The 19,417-nt window shown below is 35.2% G+C and overlaps 1 protein-coding gene across 1 annotated transcript; it reads left to right on the forward strand.

Moving 5' to 3' along the window:
• Positions 1-853: 853 nt before the first annotated feature.
• Positions 854-17,544, forward strand: ARF4 (ARF GTPase 4). The gene is made up of 6 exons (XM_010968331.3): positions 854-1,247; positions 8,801-8,881; positions 9,339-9,448; positions 13,107-13,178; positions 14,833-14,958; positions 16,588-17,544. Exons 1-6 carry the CDS (start codon positions 1,181-1,183, stop codon positions 16,672-16,674), a joined length of 543 nt encoding a protein of 180 aa, XP_010966633.1. The 5' UTR covers positions 854-1,180; the 3' UTR covers positions 16,675-17,544.
• The last annotated feature ends 1,873 nt before the right edge of the window (positions 17,545-19,417 follow it).

Genomic DNA, 19,417 nt, shown 5'->3' on the forward strand with positions numbered 1-19,417 from the left:
GTATTTTCCAAGGGAGTTACATTCTAATCCTAAACTACAATATGGAGGAAATACGTGGGAGGTGGGGAAGCTTGTGGGGAACTTAATTTTTTATACATTTTTAAAAAACAAGATGTATACCTTATTTTGTAATAAGGAACATGAATATCATAAATATTTTTGAAGTGAGGAGGCTTTCCACTTCCTCAACACAGGGACTAAATCTTCCAAGCTTCTGAAGAGAAAAGAAAAACAAGCCTTCCTCGTTGGCCTCTCTTTAAAAACTGCAATAGTCGATGAAAATGTCTCTGAGCTTTCTCGTCTTGACAGAAGATTAGGGATCTTCAGGATGGCCTGGCGTTGGAAGGGTGGCAGAAAGGGGTTGAAGCGTTTTGGTCTAGCTTCATAACGGGTTGCTAACAGCCTCTTCGTCTGCGTATCGGCTTTCAACAACTTATCTCCTGTGAAACCAGGGCCCGTCTTCACCCCTCCATTAGGGCCTGTAGGTGAAACGTGTACCTTGGTGGGACCAGGAAATCCCCAAAGCGCGTTGAGTGGGAGAGGACGCCCAAAGGGCGGAACGAACGGAGGTTCACTACCTCACCCATAATGCACAGCCCGCTTTTGAGAGAGCAAGGACTGCAACCTCCAGTATGCATTTCTTTGGGCGGAAGCGTCTCTCCTTGAATCTGATTGGAGGTGACGAAGCGAGGCATTGTGGGCTGTGTCCGTACACAAGGCCTAACTGGCCTCGCCCAGCTCCAGGAGCCACGTCCGGGGTTGGGGGGTGACGCTAGCCAGAGGCGCACGTCAGCTAAAGTGGCCAATCCCTTTCGTGCGCAGGCGCAGTGGTTCGGACAGCACCGGAAGCGCAGGGGGATGGGGCGGCGGTGACGCGATTCTGTCCGCGTTGGAGGGGCCGGGCCGCTGCCAGAGTCGCCGCGGCTGCCGCGTGACGTGGCACAGGCGAAGACTTAACGCCAGAGCTGGAGCTACCCCGCCAGTCGTGGAGCAGGTCCTCGCCCCGCTAATTCCTGTCTCGGAGCTTCGTCCGACACTCCAGATAGCGAGCCGCCCCTACCGCCCTCTTTCTTCTTCAGCTCCTTTTCCGTCGCCGAGTTTGCCGGGAGCGTGAAAGGAGAAGGCCCGGGACCGCCCCAAACCCCTTCTGTTCCTGCCCATCGCAAGTGCCACTACCGCCATGGGCCTCACTATCTCCTCCCTCTTCTCCCGCTTGTTCGGCAAGAAGCAGATGCGCATTTTGATGGGTGAGTGAAGGACCGAGAGACGAGGCCAGGCCTCGCTGGAGCGGTCGGGTCTCCACGCTTGCGGCGGCCTCGGGGCCTGTTTTTTCCCCATTCCGCTGTGGTGGGGGAGGGGCTGCAGGCTGGGGGTCGGGAGGAATTCTTAAGGGGGAACAATGGGGCGAAGGGTGGGCAGTCGCCCCAGATCTGTCGAAGAGGCTGGAACCGGGCCGCGGGCAAGGTTTCCTCCTCGGTTTGGCTTTTTCTGCATGAGCTTATTGAAAGCCCCACAAAATTGGGCGGAGATGTGAAGGTGGCGAATTCTGGGATCTCTCAAAGCCCGGAAGACACTGGCGAGGCCCATTCTGAGCGTGCAGTCCGGCTTCCCTCTTCCCCGGGTGTGGGCAGCGGTCGGGAGCGAGGCAGAGCGACTCCAGCCTTCCTCCTCCTCCTTTCCGCCCTGTGTACACACACTGCACACTCCAATGGTACGTGTACGAGCGGTCGCCGAGATCCCGGAGCCGGCCGGGGCAGGAAGTGACCAGGCCCAGTACAGTGGCAAGGGAGCACCCAAGGTTTCCGTGGAGTCCGGAGTCCTCTGCGCTCACTTCGCTAAACTTACTTCGCTTTGGGTGCCGCTTCGTATTTTTTTCTCTTCCCTATTAATATCCCTGAAAATTGAGTTTTTCATGCATGTTTCTTTTGGTCACTCTTAAGGACTGAATATACTAGATTTACTCTCTTTGGTTTTCAAACTACGTAATTTTTATCCAGCTGGCTAAGGTTTAGTGGGGAAAAAACCCAACAACAACCAACCTTAGAAACTAATTTTTTTTAAGCCGGTAACAGATTTTCAGTAAGTGAACAGCATGACGCTAAATTGTAGGGTAGCCTTGTTAAATAGTAATTACAAAGGTATTTTTAAAAAGAAGTTCTTATGGAAAATGGGCTTTTTAAAAATTACTTTTTAGGGTCGGTTTTTAGCTCTGCTGAAGAAGGAGCTTGTCACTTGAGTGATGTAAGCAGCCCCTCCCCCTTAGTACTGTGAGTAGTCTCTTCATCACAGCTCCGTGGACCCGAATAATGCTAAAAGGAGCCCCTCTAACTTTAAACATTGAAACTTAGTTCATTAGCTTGTTTTCCATAGAAGGGGGTGGGGGAGGTTTTGTTTGAAAATTTTCCCTAGCAAGGTTCAATAATATTTCAAGGTGTATGAAAATTAAGGTTGTGTACATCTGATTCTTTTTTCTTATTCCAGCTTCTTCATTGTTCATGGAACAATTGTTAATGACTCATTCACAAAGATAGATAAAAGTGTTTTCTCTTTCATAGCTTATCAGATTTATTTATGAAAAAGAGTTATTTTAGGAGGGTAGGCATATTATTTAAGCTTTAAAAGTGGCTGAAATTGACAGTCTGAAAAAGGATCTGAAGTCAGTGGGAGAACTTTGGACTGTAATAAGAATATCCAGCCTGTTCCTTAAAAAGATTAATTAGTACGTGGTTCTGTTCCTGGAAATGTAGTGTGTTGTATTTGAAATGTAATAGGCTGTATTTTACTTAAGATTTATTGTAAATTTATTGCTGTTTTTCATTTCCTTGGTCTTTTGTGATGGCTAAGTTTCAGAGGGAGAAGAAAGGTAGAATTATGCTATAAGCACTTTCCTGTATTTACTATTTATTAGGGGAGCATTTCTTTCCTCTCTTCCCTAAACAAAAATGATTGAAAGAAAATGGAAAAAGAAAAGTATTTAACTTCGTGCATTTGTGCAGTGAATAGAAGTCATGATTTGAAATTATTCTTTCATGTTAAATGTTTCATTACTCAGATTTGCTGTTCTTGTTTTGCATTTTAATTTGAGATGCTTAGGTTTCCTTGATTAAAAACACTTAAGTCACAAGGCCAACTTTTATGGTAAGTCATGAAAAGAAGTATAAACATGGTATGTATGTGGATAGTGAAATAGGTGATTTTGGAAGTTTGATAATTCTTAGATTTTTGTGTCTGGCTTTATGAGTCATGGCATAATTACTCTTTTTAATTTTTATTTTTTTATTGAAGTATAGTTGATTTACAGTGTTTCAGGTGTACAGCATAGGGATTCAGTTATACATACATATATATAAAAACATGTACTCTGTTTCAGATTCTTTTCTATTATATGTTATTGCAAGATACTGAATATAGTTTCCTGTGCTGTACAGTAGATCCTTGTTATTTATCATATTAGGTCACTCTTAATGTGTCTGCCCCTATCCAAGTATTAGAATTACCAGTTAATGATTGTTTTTTCCATATTAATGTTTTCAGACCTGTGTTCTTCCTTTTTTAAAATATGGCTTAGATAAAATTCATGCCTTCTTGAATCAGTGACTTTTTCAGAGTTTTATCATTTTAAAGCATCATTGAAAGATAGCAATAAGCTAATGAATCTGGTTTGCCACATTACTGTAGAGAAGTTTTAAATTTTATTACTACACACACTCTCCCAAAAGTTCAAGTAATTTCAAAAGGTGTTTGAAGTTACAGCTTGTGGTTAACTAATTTGAAAATTAAATGTCATAAAAATGTATCAAATTTAACATTTAAACTGTAGATTGGCAGAAAATTGTGTAGCTTTTTTTTTAAAGGAGAAATCATTCTTGTGACTGATATTTTTGAGCTTAAATTCAAAGACAACCAGTTTCCACCCTAGATTTCTCATGTAGCCCTTCATTATCCTGTTTAAGTCTGACCTCCATATTTTGATCCATTATAAGATGTAATTTTGGTGAATGACTCCCCAAATTTTGTTTATATTTGAAAACATTAATATGTTCTCTAGAAGGATTATTAATTCTGCTCGTTGCAAGATCTTTGTGTTGAAAAGCTGAAAAAATGTTGCTTTCTAGAAGATTGCTAATGCTAGTATAGTTTTGTGTTGTCTTACATGTGACTGTGGCTTTTGGGGACCAGAGAGGTTCAGGAGGAAAGATCCTTTGTTTGCCAATTTGAGAAATACTAGCAACATTTTAAGTGAGTGGTGTTTCATACTTTTCCCGAGCATTTTTTATAAATATATTTATTATGTAATTTAAAATTTTTGGTTCTGATCTAAAAATAATGTCATTTTTGTTAAAGTTAGAGAACATGAAAAAGAATTAAGTGATAATCACAATTCCACCATTACACTGTTATTAGTATTTGTTATGTTTACTCTCAAACTTTAAGAGGAGGTTTAGTTCCCCTGAAATTGTAGTTGTGATCTATGGCTTTGTGTTGTATTTAATTTATTTTATTATGAGCATTTTCTCTGGTCGTTAATTAAAAACATAATTGCCAGCCTTTAATTTTTTTTTTTTAGGGGGAGGTTTCTTCTAATTAGTTTTGTGATTTGGGGAAACAATAGAAAAGGGAAAAATCCTTAGCTTCATGCCACTAGATGTTGATACAGCCATCCTTAGGTGCACCCTCTTGCATTATTTATTACAAAATATGATTACCAGATTGATAATTTGCTGCTAATCTGCTGGATAGAAGCAAAACCCCAGCTCATTAGAATTTTCTGTATACCTGGTAGCCTCAGTTTCAGTTCTGATGGTCAATCTCTGAGGAATTAGATATTAAGATACTGTGTGTCCAACAAGAAAAACCTAAGGGCAGGATGGCAGTATATAAATACTGTTAGAGAGCTCTGGTATCAGACCTAGAGTTCTTTTTTTTTAAATTAAAAAAAAATTGAGATGTAATTCACTTAAGATTCATTCCTTTAAAGTGTACAATTCAGTCGTTTTTAGTATATTCACAAAGTTGTGTTATTACCACTGTCTTAATTCTAGAGTATTTTCGTCAGCCTAGAAAGAAACCCCACATACATTATCAGTCACTCCGCTTCTCACCTCTCCATCTTGCAACTGCTTTTCTGCTTTCTGTTTCTTTGGGCTTCTATTCATGATATTTCATATGATGGAGTTGTGCAATATGTGACCTTTAATGTCTAGCTTCTTTCACTTAGTGATTTCAAGGTTCATCCATATTATTTATAGCTTGTATCAGTACTTTATTCCTTTTTATGGCTGAATAGTAATTCCATTGTATGGATATACCACTTTTATTTGTTATTCATCAGTTGATGGAAATGTGGTTGTTTCCACTTTTTGACTTTTATGCATTATGCTGCTGTGAACATTCATGAATAAGGTTTTGTGTGGCTGTATGTAATTCTCTTGGATAAATAACCTAGGAATGACATTGTTGGCTCATTGTTAACTATGTTTAACATTGAAGAACTGACAGACTTTTTCAAAGCAGATATACCATTTTACATTCCCACAGCTTTGTATGAAGGATTTAATTTCTCTAAAAGAACTAGGATTTTAATACCTGTTCTGCTACTCCTGTGATTCTGGGGATATTTCTGAACCTCAGATTTTTGCACCTGAGAAATGGAGAATTATTGTGAGGATTAAATTACAAAATGTAAGGAATCATCTGATATTGTGTGTGGAACACAGTAAGCACTCAATTTTAAATTATTTAAAAATTATTATGAAGTTGTATTTCAAGCTTCCTTGTAGAAAATTCGAAAGATAAATGAAAACATGAAGAAAAATATCCTATCTGAAACTTTATCCCCTGAAAATATACTTTTTTTCAGTCTTTTTCTTTTCTGCATTTGTTGTTTTTTTCCAAGTTTAGATAATTGCAATCTAGCTTTTTAAACTTAAAATACAAGAATTTCTTGCTGCCATAATTTGGGAGGCATACTTTTTAAGGGTTGGCAAAGATTTTTGGAGAAGTTTTACTGCTTTTAACACTTTGGTCAAAGTGCAGGTCCAGTTAAGGAGAACAAGTAATTCCAGTATATCTTTCAAAACAGTGACTTGTTTATGGGGTGGAAGGGAGGGAGGACATAACTGGACTGTACAGATTAGAGTCTTATCTTGGCTAGTTGAGAGTTGGCTGTAGTTTCATTTTGTGGAGAAATCTCATTACCAAATATTGCAACATTAAGGAAATACATACTTAAGAAATCGCTAAAGTGGCACAAAATTGTTAGACTAACATGTTTTTGAGTAAAGAACTATATAAGGAGTTTTAAGTGATGGTATGCATTAATTTGTGTATCTTAGATCTCACAATAGAAATACTTTTTTAAAGAAAAACTTATGATTTGTATTTATACAGCAGTATTTTGGGTGCAACTTAAAAAATACCTTTGTGACTTTAGAAACTTGTATGTGGCTGTAAGCCATTTAACCGTTGTTTTAAATTTTTAAAAGTAACTTATGGATGCTTAAAAAACTTTATGGTTATATTATTTTTGTAAATACTTCCTTTTTCTCCAGTGAAATTAAGTATTTAAAATATCAAGGCTCTTAAGCAGTTATCTTCTTAATGGGTCTCCACCAGTCTAACATTTTTAAATAAAGGAAATGTTACTTGGGAAATTTTTTCTTCTTAATGGCAGGAACACATGTTTATTGTGTATAAAAATTCTAATAGAATAGAGTAGAAGAAAATTATGCATACAAGCAGGTCTAAAACTTTGAATTAAAGTGGGATTACCTGCATGCTTTTATATAACTTAAGATAGTTATATAATCATGATTTTTCCTGGATTTCTTCCATTCCTTATCAATATTTTTGGATTTCCATTGTCTTTAAATTGCAGCGTGAGGTCCAGTTGGACCACTGGTGAGGACTGGTGTATGCCATAGTTCTCAAAACTTAACCCAAGTGCTTTTTCTAAGTAGCATTTCAGTTTCAGTTCTGACTGGGGCATAATTGTATTTAGACTTAGTTTAAGGTGAATTTTGTGAATTTCAAAAATTTGATCAAAATCACCTGAAGAGAACTTAGGCTCTCAAGAGACTTACCTATTTCAAACAATGAAAAGATCGTATTGTTCTCCCCCTCATTCTCTGTATTTTTATTGAAGACACCAAACTCTTAGATAGCTGCTTTTGTTTCTTTGTGTATTTTTTAGAATTATGTTTTCTAATCTTTTTGATACTGTTCTATACTTAAAAAAACAGTTCCTTTTAACAGTTGGGTTTTCTTATGCCCATGAGTCAGGGCTTAAGTGGTCTGCTCAGTCTGACTAGTAAGTGTCATAGTATTTGGGACAGAATAAACAGTTGCAGTATGAAGAAGTGAGGAGTAGAGTTTGATTAGAGGATTCAGGAATAAGGCATAAAATACCTGGGTCTCCAGAGAGATCTTAAAGCTACCCTTTGTAGGGTACAGAGCAGAAAGGATTGTTATATGGGTAGGAGTCTGAATAGCCTACTGTAGACTTTGGTTCTGTTTTGGACTAACTGATAAAACTTAAACTTGCTTGCTCAGAAATGTAAGTTAGATAAGTGAGGTGATTATGTTTTTTTTTCCCCAACTTTATAGCGTGGGTCTCATGTGCTAAGTCATGCTTTGATTTAAATATTTTTTTTAAAAACTCCTTGTTTAAATACTCAGTTGAATTGATTTCAAAATCTGTGACAGCATAAATCTAGGTGACCAAATGTGATATCCTTAGAACAATAATACATTCAGTAGATAATTAGATAGTGACTTTCCATTTATGAAGGCTTTAGCAAACAATGTGGAATATATAGGTTTTGAGAGATTCGTACTTAAAATAAGCATTTGGAGGGGAGAATGTAGCTCAGTCGTAGAGTGCATGCCTAGCATGCATGAGGTCCTGGGTTCAGTCCCCAGTACCTCTATCAAACAAACAAACAAATAAATTAAACCCCCCCCGCCCAAACAATTTAATTGGCTTTTCACTATCACTATAATAAAGGAGGTGTACCTTCTTGTTCTAGTATGGATGTTTTTCAGAAGCAAGCACATACCTCCTTACTTATATCTGCCTGCCTCAAAGGAATTATTTTAAGAATTTAGGCATTACTTATGTTGGTTATGAATATGATAGGACCATTTTTACAGCCTAAATTAACCAGTCTTTTATTCTCATTTCTGTACATTTGATGTTGAAATGGATTTAGGTAGGGGTAAAATTGGTCTCATCTTCCTTTATTATAATTTAAGGAGAGAAAGGCACAGTTATATATTTTTTTCCCCTAACATCAAGTATATTACCTGCAATTTACTTGTTATATAAAAGGAGATTGAGTTTATGAATCTTAAAGATAATTCTTTATTCTTAATATGTTTTCTCTGATTCAACTTCTAATTTGTGTTTTCAGAAATGATAGTAGTTCATAGACTTAATAAGGACTTGAATTGGAAGACATCTTAGATCTGGTCCCCTTATTTTATAGCTAATTTCTCTGGCCTCAGTTTCCTAAAGTGATTTGCCTAAAGGCAGTCAGCTATTTTGTGGCAGAGCAGATTTAGAGATTAGAACCTGAGTGAGCCAGATACTCCATGCTGTGTCTCTAGGTCTACAAAGAAAAATGGAAAGGCTTTCAGTAGAATGTGTTGCCTTTGGGAATCATAAATGAGGTGATTTCATTTCTAACTCATTTGTGCCTTTACCGGTCAACTTTTGCTTTCAAACTAAAAACCTCTTTTAAAATTGTTTCTTAGTATGTGCTTTTGGTCTAGATTTAAAATTTGTAATATCTTTTTCTAGTTGGATTGGATGCTGCTGGCAAGACGACCATTCTGTATAAACTGAAGTTAGGGGAAATAGTCACCACCATTCCTACTATTGGTAAGAAAGTTTCCCGATGACTTTATATCATAATAATGTATTACATGGTGAAATAGAATACAGTTTAATTTTTAAAATGTTTTTTTCTTTACAACTTAATTTCTTTAGAGTAGTTTTTGGTTCACAGAAAAATGGAAACTACAGAGATTTCAGATACACCCTTTCACCCCACACATGTATAGCCTCCTCCATGATCAACATCACTCAGTTGATGAACCTACATTTACACTTCATAATCACCTAAAGTCCGTATACCTTAGGGCTCACTCTTGGTATTGTATATCCTAAATGGGTTTGGACAAATATAAAATCACATATATCCATTATTGTAGTCGTCTTTAAGTTTTTAAATTTGTTACTGTTAGGGCTTTAAAAAAGCAATTCTGGGAGAATTCCACAATAAAGAGGTTTATTTTCTGAATGACACGATGGTCTTTTTTTTCTTCTCCCTCTGTAGGTTTTAATGTGGAAACAGTAGAATATAAGAACATTTGTTTCACAGTATGGGATGTTGGTGGTCAAGATAAAATTAGGCCTCTCTGGAGGCATTACTTCCAGAACACCCAGGTAAGTAAGGAATGCTATATGTTTTTGTAACTTTTCCTTACATATTTCATGCCCTAAAGTTTATGTTAATATCTACTGTTTACTTGGATATTGATGTTTACTGTATGAGTTGGCATTCTTCTTATCACTGCTTCCATATTCTTCAGTGAACTCTCTCTCACTCATGTCTTTATAGACAAAATTACCTGGGGTGGAAGAGTTACATAGTTATCATAGTAATATTTTGGAAGATTGGGTGTTTTTCAAGATTGAATTAGATGTCTCATCAGTAGTTCTGTTGGTTTCATTTTTAGTTTAGAAAGTAAGATCTGTATAACTTTCTATTGTAGTTTTTAATAAATGTAATACAATTAATAGTCCTTCATTTAGCTCAGTTAAGTGTTTATTTAAATACATTAGGAAAAAATATATTAAGGTAGATTTGCTCTGATGATTTGTAAGGCATTTTTATATTATCATATAATGTATATGTAATACTAGCATGGTAGAGACCTTAGTGATCTGTAGAGCAGGAATTTTTAAATTTGGCTGCACTTTAGAATCACCTGGGGAGCTTTAAAAATCCCAAAGCTCTGATCATAACCCCAGACCACTTGATTCAGAGTCTCTGGGGATAAAACTAGCCATCAGTAGTGTTTCTTAAACTTTAATGTGCATATGAATCACCTGGGTGTGTATTAAGATATGGATCAATTCAGTAGGTCCTGGCTGAGTAAGGCCTGAGATTCTGAATTTCTAGAAAGTCCTTAGGTGGAGGAGCTGATGCTGCTCATTTGGGACCTGACTGAATAGCAAGGCTCTAGTGTTGACATTTCAGGCTGGTTAAATCTTTGTTGTTGGGTGAGGGGAGGGCTTTCCTTTGCATTGCAGGATGCTTAGCAGCAGCCTTAACCTCTACCCATTAGTTGGCAGTAACAATCCTCCCGACCCAACTAGTTGCAACAACCAAAAATGTCTCCATATATTGCAGAATATATTCTGGGGGACAAAATTGCTCCTTGAGAATCACTGCTCTAGTCTGACTCTTATATATGTGGAAACTGAAGTTTGGAATGACTACTTAAGACTGGAGAGCTGGTTCCTGTTCTGCATTTCTATTTAACCTGGTCCGAACTGTGGTGTTTTGTACTACATAAAGTGTTCCTCATCAGTTTTTATTACTGGCATTGATAAAATTTTTTTACGTAATGTATGATATTACAAGCACTTCTTAGGTTTAAGATGTGCAGATGCCATTCATGGTGTCGCGCTCTTATAATATTGTATACAAGTGAGTTTATTGTCACCAGGCAGCGGTGAATACCCTACATGAGTGGCTGGAACTACCAGGTTTAAATAGCATATTGTGTTAAGTAATGGCATACTTTTTAATTTAAAAATTAAAATGTTTCTGTGCATGAACATAGCTGTGGTTAGAAAAAATGTTTTGATTGAGTTATATGCTTTTAAAAAGTTTATTATGGAAAATTTCAAATTATGCAAAAGTAGAGAGAATATCACAACAAACTCCCATATATCTATTACCCAACTTCAGTTATTAGGATATGGTCAGTATTGTTTAATTGGTACTCTTTTTTTAATATACTTCACCTTTTGGATTATTTTAGAGTAAGTAGGCATTTCATTTAGGGAACATGCTTTTGAAATAAATTTAGGCATGCAGTAAAACTTTGCTAATCCCAAGCCTTCTTAACCAAGAGTAACCCTGGTCTTATCATTAGACTTGTTTAGTCATTTACTTTCAGTTCTTAATTTGTGGTTAGACCTATTCCTGGCTAATCCAAATTCCTATTTTTGGATTACTTTAAAATCAAAGGTCCAAGTTCTTCTCGTAGGACCTTAAAGCTGCTGAAGAAAACGTTGTTACCTGATGTAATCATAGCCAAGCTTTTAAAGCTCTCTTTTCCAGCATTCCTGATCAGTTTTTTAGCTATAAAATTTAAAGGAAACTTAATTATTGCCATTTAACCATGCTTCTAACTTTTATTAACAATCCAGGGTGCAGTGTTTATTGTAGTAAATTCCTCTTCACTCATGTAATTAAGGTAATTTTCCTGTTCTAAATAAATCAGTATTTGGCCTTTTAAGTAATCTTTTCTTAAAGAAGCCAGGCTTATCTTTAGAGTCCTAGCTTTCCTACTCTTGATTCTGTGCTGTCCCAGGAAGTGAATAACTTAGAATTTATTCCTGAAATAATCTTCCCTCTCAATAATGTTACTTTGGGACTGAGAGTGTTATTTACATTTTAAGACAGAATAAAAATGGATTGTTAGTGGTCAGATAAAATTAGATCCCTTTTAGAGGTGTTACCTCTTCTAGAGAAATAAGTTGTAAAAAGGAGTAACTTTTTGAATAGAAGGGAAAAGAGGAGACATTTACTAAATACCTGTGATATGCCAACTACAATGCTAGATTCTTTTATACCTCTATGATTACATTGAATCTTTAATAGGCTTATAGAGTTGGTGGTATTTTACAGAAGAGGAGGAATGGTCAAGGATTAGGTAGTTTATATGACTGTTAAGTAGTACTGAGATTTGAATTTGGTATATATCCACTATGCCATATTGGCTCTCAAAGCACCAGAATGTTTTTCAAAGGACAGGATGTTTAAAATGATTGCAGCAGAGATAAAGGAAATGGGTTTGAAATTTGCTAGACCAAAAGAAATTGTCGTTTAATGACTACAACTTAAAATAATTCTTATGTGCCCTGGCAAGCTCAATATTATGGTAATACTGAGGGATTAAATCCCCTAGTGGATTTGATCTGGTTACTTAAATAAGTAGTAGCTCAAGACAGTCTGTGATAAAGTGACAAATGATTAAAAATACTTTAGGGGTCTGGGTTGTGGGGAGAAGGATATTTAAAGTAATCACTTCAGTATAATAAAAATAGATTTTAACAAATCTATAAAATTAACCTCACCTCTCTTTCCAGTTGACAATTTACACTTTTCCTTCTGAAACTTTTTTGAAAAGTCTTAATTCAAGTAATTGCTTTCCAATTCCATTTCTTTTGTAGTATAGATTTCTAATATTTGAGTATCTTTAAAAATGGTTATTTAGTTTCCTTTTGGTTGAAAATTTTTTATTTGATCAAGTCAACCTTGAATTTTTCTTGGTATACTTTGCAAAAGTCTTCCTTCCCCTGATTCTGCAGTTGGCAGGCAACATTCTGGAGCAAGGCCCTCTTCCTGATGAAGCATATGAAAACACTGCCTCTTCCTCCTCTTTTAATTTACGTTTTGTGCGTACCTTTGAATAAACTAATTCAGCTGGTAAATTCATGAATCTTTGTGATCTTTGGGTTGTTCTTTTTCCTTTTGTGGCCATTTTGTTACTTCTGATTACTTGTACGTAAGTGTGAGGATACGGAAAAGAGATAAAATTTATTCTTCTTTGTGTAGAGAAAAGTGACCAGTTGTTAAGAGTAAGATTTTTTTCTTTTGAAATACATTGATAAGTTAAAATCACAAATAGTGCTAAAATCCATTTTTAGTTTTTAGAGCATTGTTTTTTTCTTTTCTTTTTTAAATAAGACTTTTTCTTCCTAACCTTTAATTCTTGATATGGTTCTGCTGCCTATACTTAGGTTTCATATTTAGTGTGTGCTTTAAATTTAACTGTTAAAATTTATTTAAACAATTTTTCTCCAGGGTCTTATTTTTGTGGTAGATAGCAATGATCGTGAAAGAATTCAGGAAGGAGCAGAAGAGCTGCAGAAAATGGTGAGAATGTTTTTAAAATTTGTCAATTCCAAGATGTATTTTTCTGGGTGACAGTGGGATGGTATTAGTGGTTGGTACATTTTAGCTGTAATTTGATTATAGAAATGAGATTTTTAGAGCTAGAAAGAACCCTGAACTGTCATCATAGGTTCTTAAGACTGCACATAAAAGTCTCCTATAGAACTTTTTAAAAAAAATTCATGGTAGAGTAGCTACTTTAGTAAGTTAAGGGGGAGGCCCAGTTTGTTTGTAGAATGCTCCATGGGTGATTTTGATGCATCTCTCTCATTGAGGATATCTACTTTAGCCCAGTCCTTTATTTTTTAGATATAAAATCTGTAGTTTTGAAGATTTTGTGACCTAGGAATTCTGGTTCAAATCCCTTGGTCCAAAGTTTATTGAATTCAGTTTTCTCTATACTGTACCTATGATACATACTTCAAAATGTTTTGTAATAGCAACCATGATAAAAAGTTACTCCTAAGGGTTGTTGCATTTTGGTTGATCGTGGCATATTGGCATTGTCATGTATTGGATTAATGTTATCATACATTTATATTGTGAAAAATCCTGAGGAGGTGGAGTTGTTGAGGAACTTGCTAGAGGAACCTTGTTATGGTTTCAGATTTGTAGCTGCAAAATATTTACTGAAGTGAAATATTCTTATTCATTGCTTCTAAGACAGAGTGTAGTTTGTAAAACCATTGTGCCAGTATATATGTAATTGGATTTTTTGTCCCTTTTATTTTTTGTCAGCAGCCTTATTGAGATATAATTCACATACCATAACTTCTTATTCATTTGAAATGTACAGGTCAATGGTTTTTAGTAGACAAAATTGTACACTCGTTACCACAATCGAATTTTAGAACATTTTCATCACCTCCAAAAAGAAATCCTCTAACTATTGGCATTTAGTCACCATTCTTTCCCCTTACTCCACTACCATGCCACCCCCAGTCCTGACAGCCACTAATCTGCTTTCTGTCTCTGCACTTGCCTGTTCTGTACATTCGTTTAATTGGAATCATGCACTCTGTAGTCTTCTGTTACCTTTTTTACTTTTTGTCACTTTTCACTTAGCATAAGTTTCCAAAGTTCAGCCATGTTGTATCATGTATCAGTATTTTATTCCTACCAGTTCCTGCTCTTGGTATTATTTTTGTGTTTTTCATGGTACTGCTAATGCCTTAATCACTATATTGTTTTCCCATTGTTGTTCAGTCCACCTGGCTGGAAAGGATAAAAGTCTAAAAAGAGTCATCATCTAAATACTTTTACTACTGAGTACCATAAGAGCCTGCCATAAATGTTTTATTCCCATATGCATTTCTTGTCCTTGCCAATCCTGACCCTCCATGGATGTTCATGATGGCTGAATGAATGGTTTACTTCAATGGAATGTGGGATGATTGGCTTGGAAAACAGTTTTGCTTTACTTAAAGGCATATGATTATTTGCCTGGGACTTCAAAACTTTAGGATATGATTTAAGTTGTAAGTGTACCTGAACTTGGCTTAGAGAAATTGGTTTAATGTTTGATGTGTTAATGTTGAATAAATGTTTTTTATACACACAAACACAGTGTTTTACCTAGTTTGTTACAATAATTAGATTCCAGTTTGGTGGTTAATGTCTTAGCTTTTATTTTCAGCTTCAGGAAGATGAGTTGCGAGATGCGGTGTTGCTGCTTTTTGCAAACAAACAGGATTTGCCAAATGCTATGGCCATTAGTGAAATGACAGATAAATTAGGTCTTCAGTCTCTCCGTAACAGAACAGTAAGTATTTGGAGATTCATATTCATATTAACTTCCTGACTATTAAAATTATTAGGATAAATGTTTAAGCTAGTATTTAGTTTAAACATTATTAGCTAATTGTCTCTTTTGAAACAGATAATGAGCATATTATCTTAAAAATTGTTTATACAAACGAGCTCTTTTAGGCTTTATTTCAAACCATTTTAAATATTGTGTTCACTTTTACTTTAAATCATGTTGATATCATCTCCCTTTAGTAACTTTTTATTATATATCCTCTAAGGAGCCAAAGGTTTTAAATCTGTTTCATTTGACTTTTCTTAACTTTATCCTCAAAATGGTTAGTATTAATAAAGATGTGGAAAACTGTACTGTATGCAAATTGTAATATCTAAAGATTATTGATACTCTTAATTTAAATTTTATGTCTTTTAAATAGCTCTGCAGCAAATACTTTGTAATTTGGTTTTATTAAAACTCCAATAATTTAGCAGCTATATTTTAGATAGTATTTTGAACTGTTAGTTTGCATTTTAACACCAAAAGGTTGTGGAGGAACCTTTAATTATGATATTACAAGTTTGGAATTTAAAATTATAAACTCTCCAGTAGCTTATCATTTTAGATCAGTGATTTAAATATTGGAAAAACACAGTGTACTGTTTTATATATAGAGATAACACAGACTATTATTGTGGTTTGTGCTTTACAGTAGTTTTCATTAGCTGGTCAACAAGGCAAATAATGTGGTATGGCAATAACTGTATAGACTGTTCAAGATGACCCAGGCCAATTTAAATAAGATAAATTGTAAATAATGCCAGTTATCCATGCTGTGAAGATATGAATTCGTGCATTTTCTCAGCCTTCTAGGTTACTGGGGTCTTTGGTATTCAAATGATAATTGGCAGCATGGTATACTTGAAGTGGCCTTGCAACATTAAAGCAAGGTCTTTATTCTAAGGCAAGATAAAACTGGTCAATAAAGAAAATTAATGAACTATCCCTTTAAGGCAATTGAATTGCTTTCTAGGTCTTTTTCTTGGTACTTGTAACTTTTCATGGCATTTCACACAGTTACTGAAGTTAAGATTCATAAACATTTTAAAGAGTGGAACTTTTGGGGGTGCATATGACTAAAGATAGTGAAATTCCCTGAAAAGCTTGCCTCTAAAATATCAACAATCCCTGTTCTTTCAAAATTTTGCCTCTTCTACTCTGAACTTAATTTTATGGGAAACGAGAGGGTTGTAAGGATCAGGTGGGTAGTTTAATAGTTACTAATCTTCCCATGGATGTTCTTTTCAGATGAATCAGTAGATGGTTGATTAAATATAATGAATGGGTAGCAGTAGCTTTAAATGTGAGAGGAGTTTTGTGAGAAGCAAGAGGTAAGAGAACAGTTCCAGTCTATACTGAGATCATTAAATATAAAATTAATCATTTGTGAGATATAATACTTGAACACATGTAGAACTTTTGTTGGTTTTATGTCTTAATTTTTGGTTTCCTTTTTTTCCCTATGCATTTATGGTACCTGCTGACTAAATAATAGCCCTGGAAAATAATTTTCTGAGTAAGAAATTTTAAACACTGGTTATACATAGTCCTGTGTTAATCAAGTGTTTTCTTGTCCTTTCTTTACAGTGGTATGTTCAAGCCACTTGTGCTACACAAGGAACCGGTCTGTATGAGGGACTTGATTGGCTGTCAAATGAGCTTTCAAAACGTTAAATGAAACTGGATATCTAACCAAGGACATGTTTGATAGAATTGGTCTAGGCTTGTTACAACAAAATTAGTTTGCATCTTGGTTATTAAACAGTATCTGGGACTGGTTTGGGCGGAATATTACAGCGTTTAAACTTATTTTGTTGCCAATTATTATCTACCAAGTATAATGTTGCTATTTAGCAATATGCTTGGTTTTAAAGAAATTCTCCTTAACTTGGGAAAAAAGTATCCTCTTTTCATTTTACTTCCCTTAAGCCTAAATGCCTGGACATAGCTATTCTGACACCTTTAAATAAATCCATTCTGAATGTTTTTTGAGCCCACAACAAATAATGTTTTAAAGTTATCCCCTTGCTACTTTACTGATACCTTTATCATTCCTGGGACAGTCTGCTGATTTAAAAAATGTAGCATTCCATTTGTATTTATTTTTCTCCCTTGCCAAAAAGATTTTCTAATACTGCTTGTACCAGCCAGGGAAATGCTCCAAAACACTATTCAGATCTCTTGCACTGAGGAACTTTTTATTTTCCCCCGTTATTGACTCCTAGCTTCCATCAGTCAAGCTTACCTTGGTGTGGTTTGGATTTGATAGCCAGTTAGTTCTGTGCTAGATGCAGAGAGTTCATATTGAGATGATTTTTAATATCCAGCAGATTGTCTTCCTTTATATTGTATCTTTTTTATGTTGCATGTTGCTTTTGGTATCAGCCTAACTCTTTGCCCAATATATGATAGTTCTGCTGATGTTTTATTGTTTATTGGTGAACATATCTTCATTAAGAGTTTTTGGAAAACTCATCAAACTCAATGAATAAGTTTTCTTCATAACCCATTTGGAATTATTCCTAATAAAATGATAAAATGTAATTGTGTGTGTTTTTCTTGAATCTTGAAGATGTTTGAGATGGATTTTCTTATTTGGCAGAATTGATTTGCATATGTTACATACTGTGAACAATCATACAGACCCCAGAGAGATTCGTAATTGTTTGAATATAAAATAAAATACAGGTTGCTATCATGTATAACAGAGTGTGGAGCCACTTCAAAAATTTAGTTTTCTTTGATAAAATACTATTGATGCTGTACATTTCTAAAGTCAGACCTAGAGTAAAAAGCTGTAATAAAATAAACTGCCCCCAAAGCATGTATACAGGTGTTTGTTTCACAGCTAACATGAGTTTAAAAACAAATTCATACCGTTTACATGGCAGAGTACATAGGCTGTTAGTGATGCAGCTCCCCTATGTAAGAGAACAAAGTTCACAAGCACTTTTTTGCTTCACTTTTCTTTCTAGCTTCTGCAGGATGCTGCATGTAACTAATTCTTTGTTATAGGCAATAAAGGTATATGCCTCATGAATTACATCTATTAAGTTATTAAGAACTCAATTTGGTGATGTTATGAATAACTTAGTTTTTATCTATAATGTTTTGTGTATTTTATAAACCTGGCGTTTTTATGGTTATTAATGGTTTGTATAGATTCAGATAAATTTATGGATTGCAGTCTTATTTTGAAAACCAAATACATACTTGTAAAATAATGTACATTTTTGAATTGTAAAAAAAAATACTGGAGCAAGTGAAAGGAAATTAGAATAAGTGGTTGGTGATTGTCAAACAGGTAATTGGGGTAAAGTGTGTTCTTAACTTGTGCCAATTGATGTAAGTGCAACTTTTCTAGCCCACTGGATGAATTCTTCAAATAAGAAAGGTCTTATTTCTTGTTGGATAAAACTAAGGATATATAGTATAGTATGTGTGGTTTTATAGGGTTCAACTAGGGGATGTAAAACTTCAGTAGGTTCAGTGTTAGGATCATAGTTAAATTTACCACTGTTGTATTAATTTAAAAAACTAAACCAAGTAAGTCAAAGATGCTTTCATGAACTCTGAAGAAGGAATAAAGAGTCCATGTTATCTTATTTTCAACATATGGCACCTCATACTACCATTATTGGAAATGATTGCATTAAGAAGCTGAAATTGCCTAATTTTCACTAAAAATGACTTAAAAGATTTGTAAGATTGCTTTTTTTTTCTTAAAGGAAAATTGTATTGGCAACTTGGCATGCTTTTTCCATCAAGAAATTAGTCTTTCTTCAGTCCTCGTGGTGGTAGGTTATTTTTGTTTTTTTTTAATTGAGAAGTTACATTTTTTTTTCAAGTATAAGTGAGTATAAATGAGAAAAAGTCTGAATTAAGAGATAGTGGTGTTCCCTGTGTTGTAACATTCTTTGCAAACAATGCAAACTTTTATCACTATCACTGTCCTAAGATACTGACATGATCAGTATTTTCTGAAATTCTTGGCAGTGTAGATTCATTGTTTACCGTTTACACAAATGTTAAGCTTAGTGTTGATCGATCAGTAAGAGGTCTCTGTGACCTCCCTTGTTGTGCAGAACAGTTGATTATACCCCTGGATGAAAAAGTATTCTGTCGATTGTTAAGTATGTTAACAGAAATTGAAGAGGAATTGTGGTTCCCTTAAAGGCTGACTAGCAGCATCAGAGTTGATAGAACCGTTATCTGTTCTCTGTCCAATAAGTGTTTTGTGGTTTTTTTTTTTTTTGTCTATAATATTCCTCATTATCTTTTGTCTTTATTCAGTTGGCTTTCTGTGATAATCTTGATGTTTTGTTACATATTTATGTTTCTTAGGTTCCCCCCACCATTTACATTCTTTATTGAAAATAAAACTTAGGTGAAATGTTTAACTTTCCAGGGTATCAGT

Source organism: Camelus bactrianus, chromosome 17 (genome assembly GCF_048773025.1).
Source record: "Camelus bactrianus isolate YW-2024 breed Bactrian camel chromosome 17, ASM4877302v1, whole genome shotgun sequence".
Classification (NCBI taxonomy): Eukaryota; Metazoa; Chordata; class Mammalia; order Artiodactyla; family Camelidae; genus Camelus; species Camelus bactrianus.

Excerpts from the sequence above, each read along its gene's own strand:
- ARF4 (XM_010968331.3), top strand. The coding sequence starts at position 1,181 with ATGGGCCTCACTATCTCCTCCCTCTTCTCCCGCTTGTTCGGCAAGAAG. Across the intron at positions 8,882-9,338 it reads CACCACCATTCCTACTATTG|GTTTTAATGTGGAAACAGTA; the intron begins GTAAGAAAGTTT and ends CTCCCTCTGTAG. Across the intron at positions 9,449-13,106 it reads ATTACTTCCAGAACACCCAG|GGTCTTATTTTTGTGGTAGA; the intron begins GTAAGTAAGGAA and ends ATTTTTCTCCAG.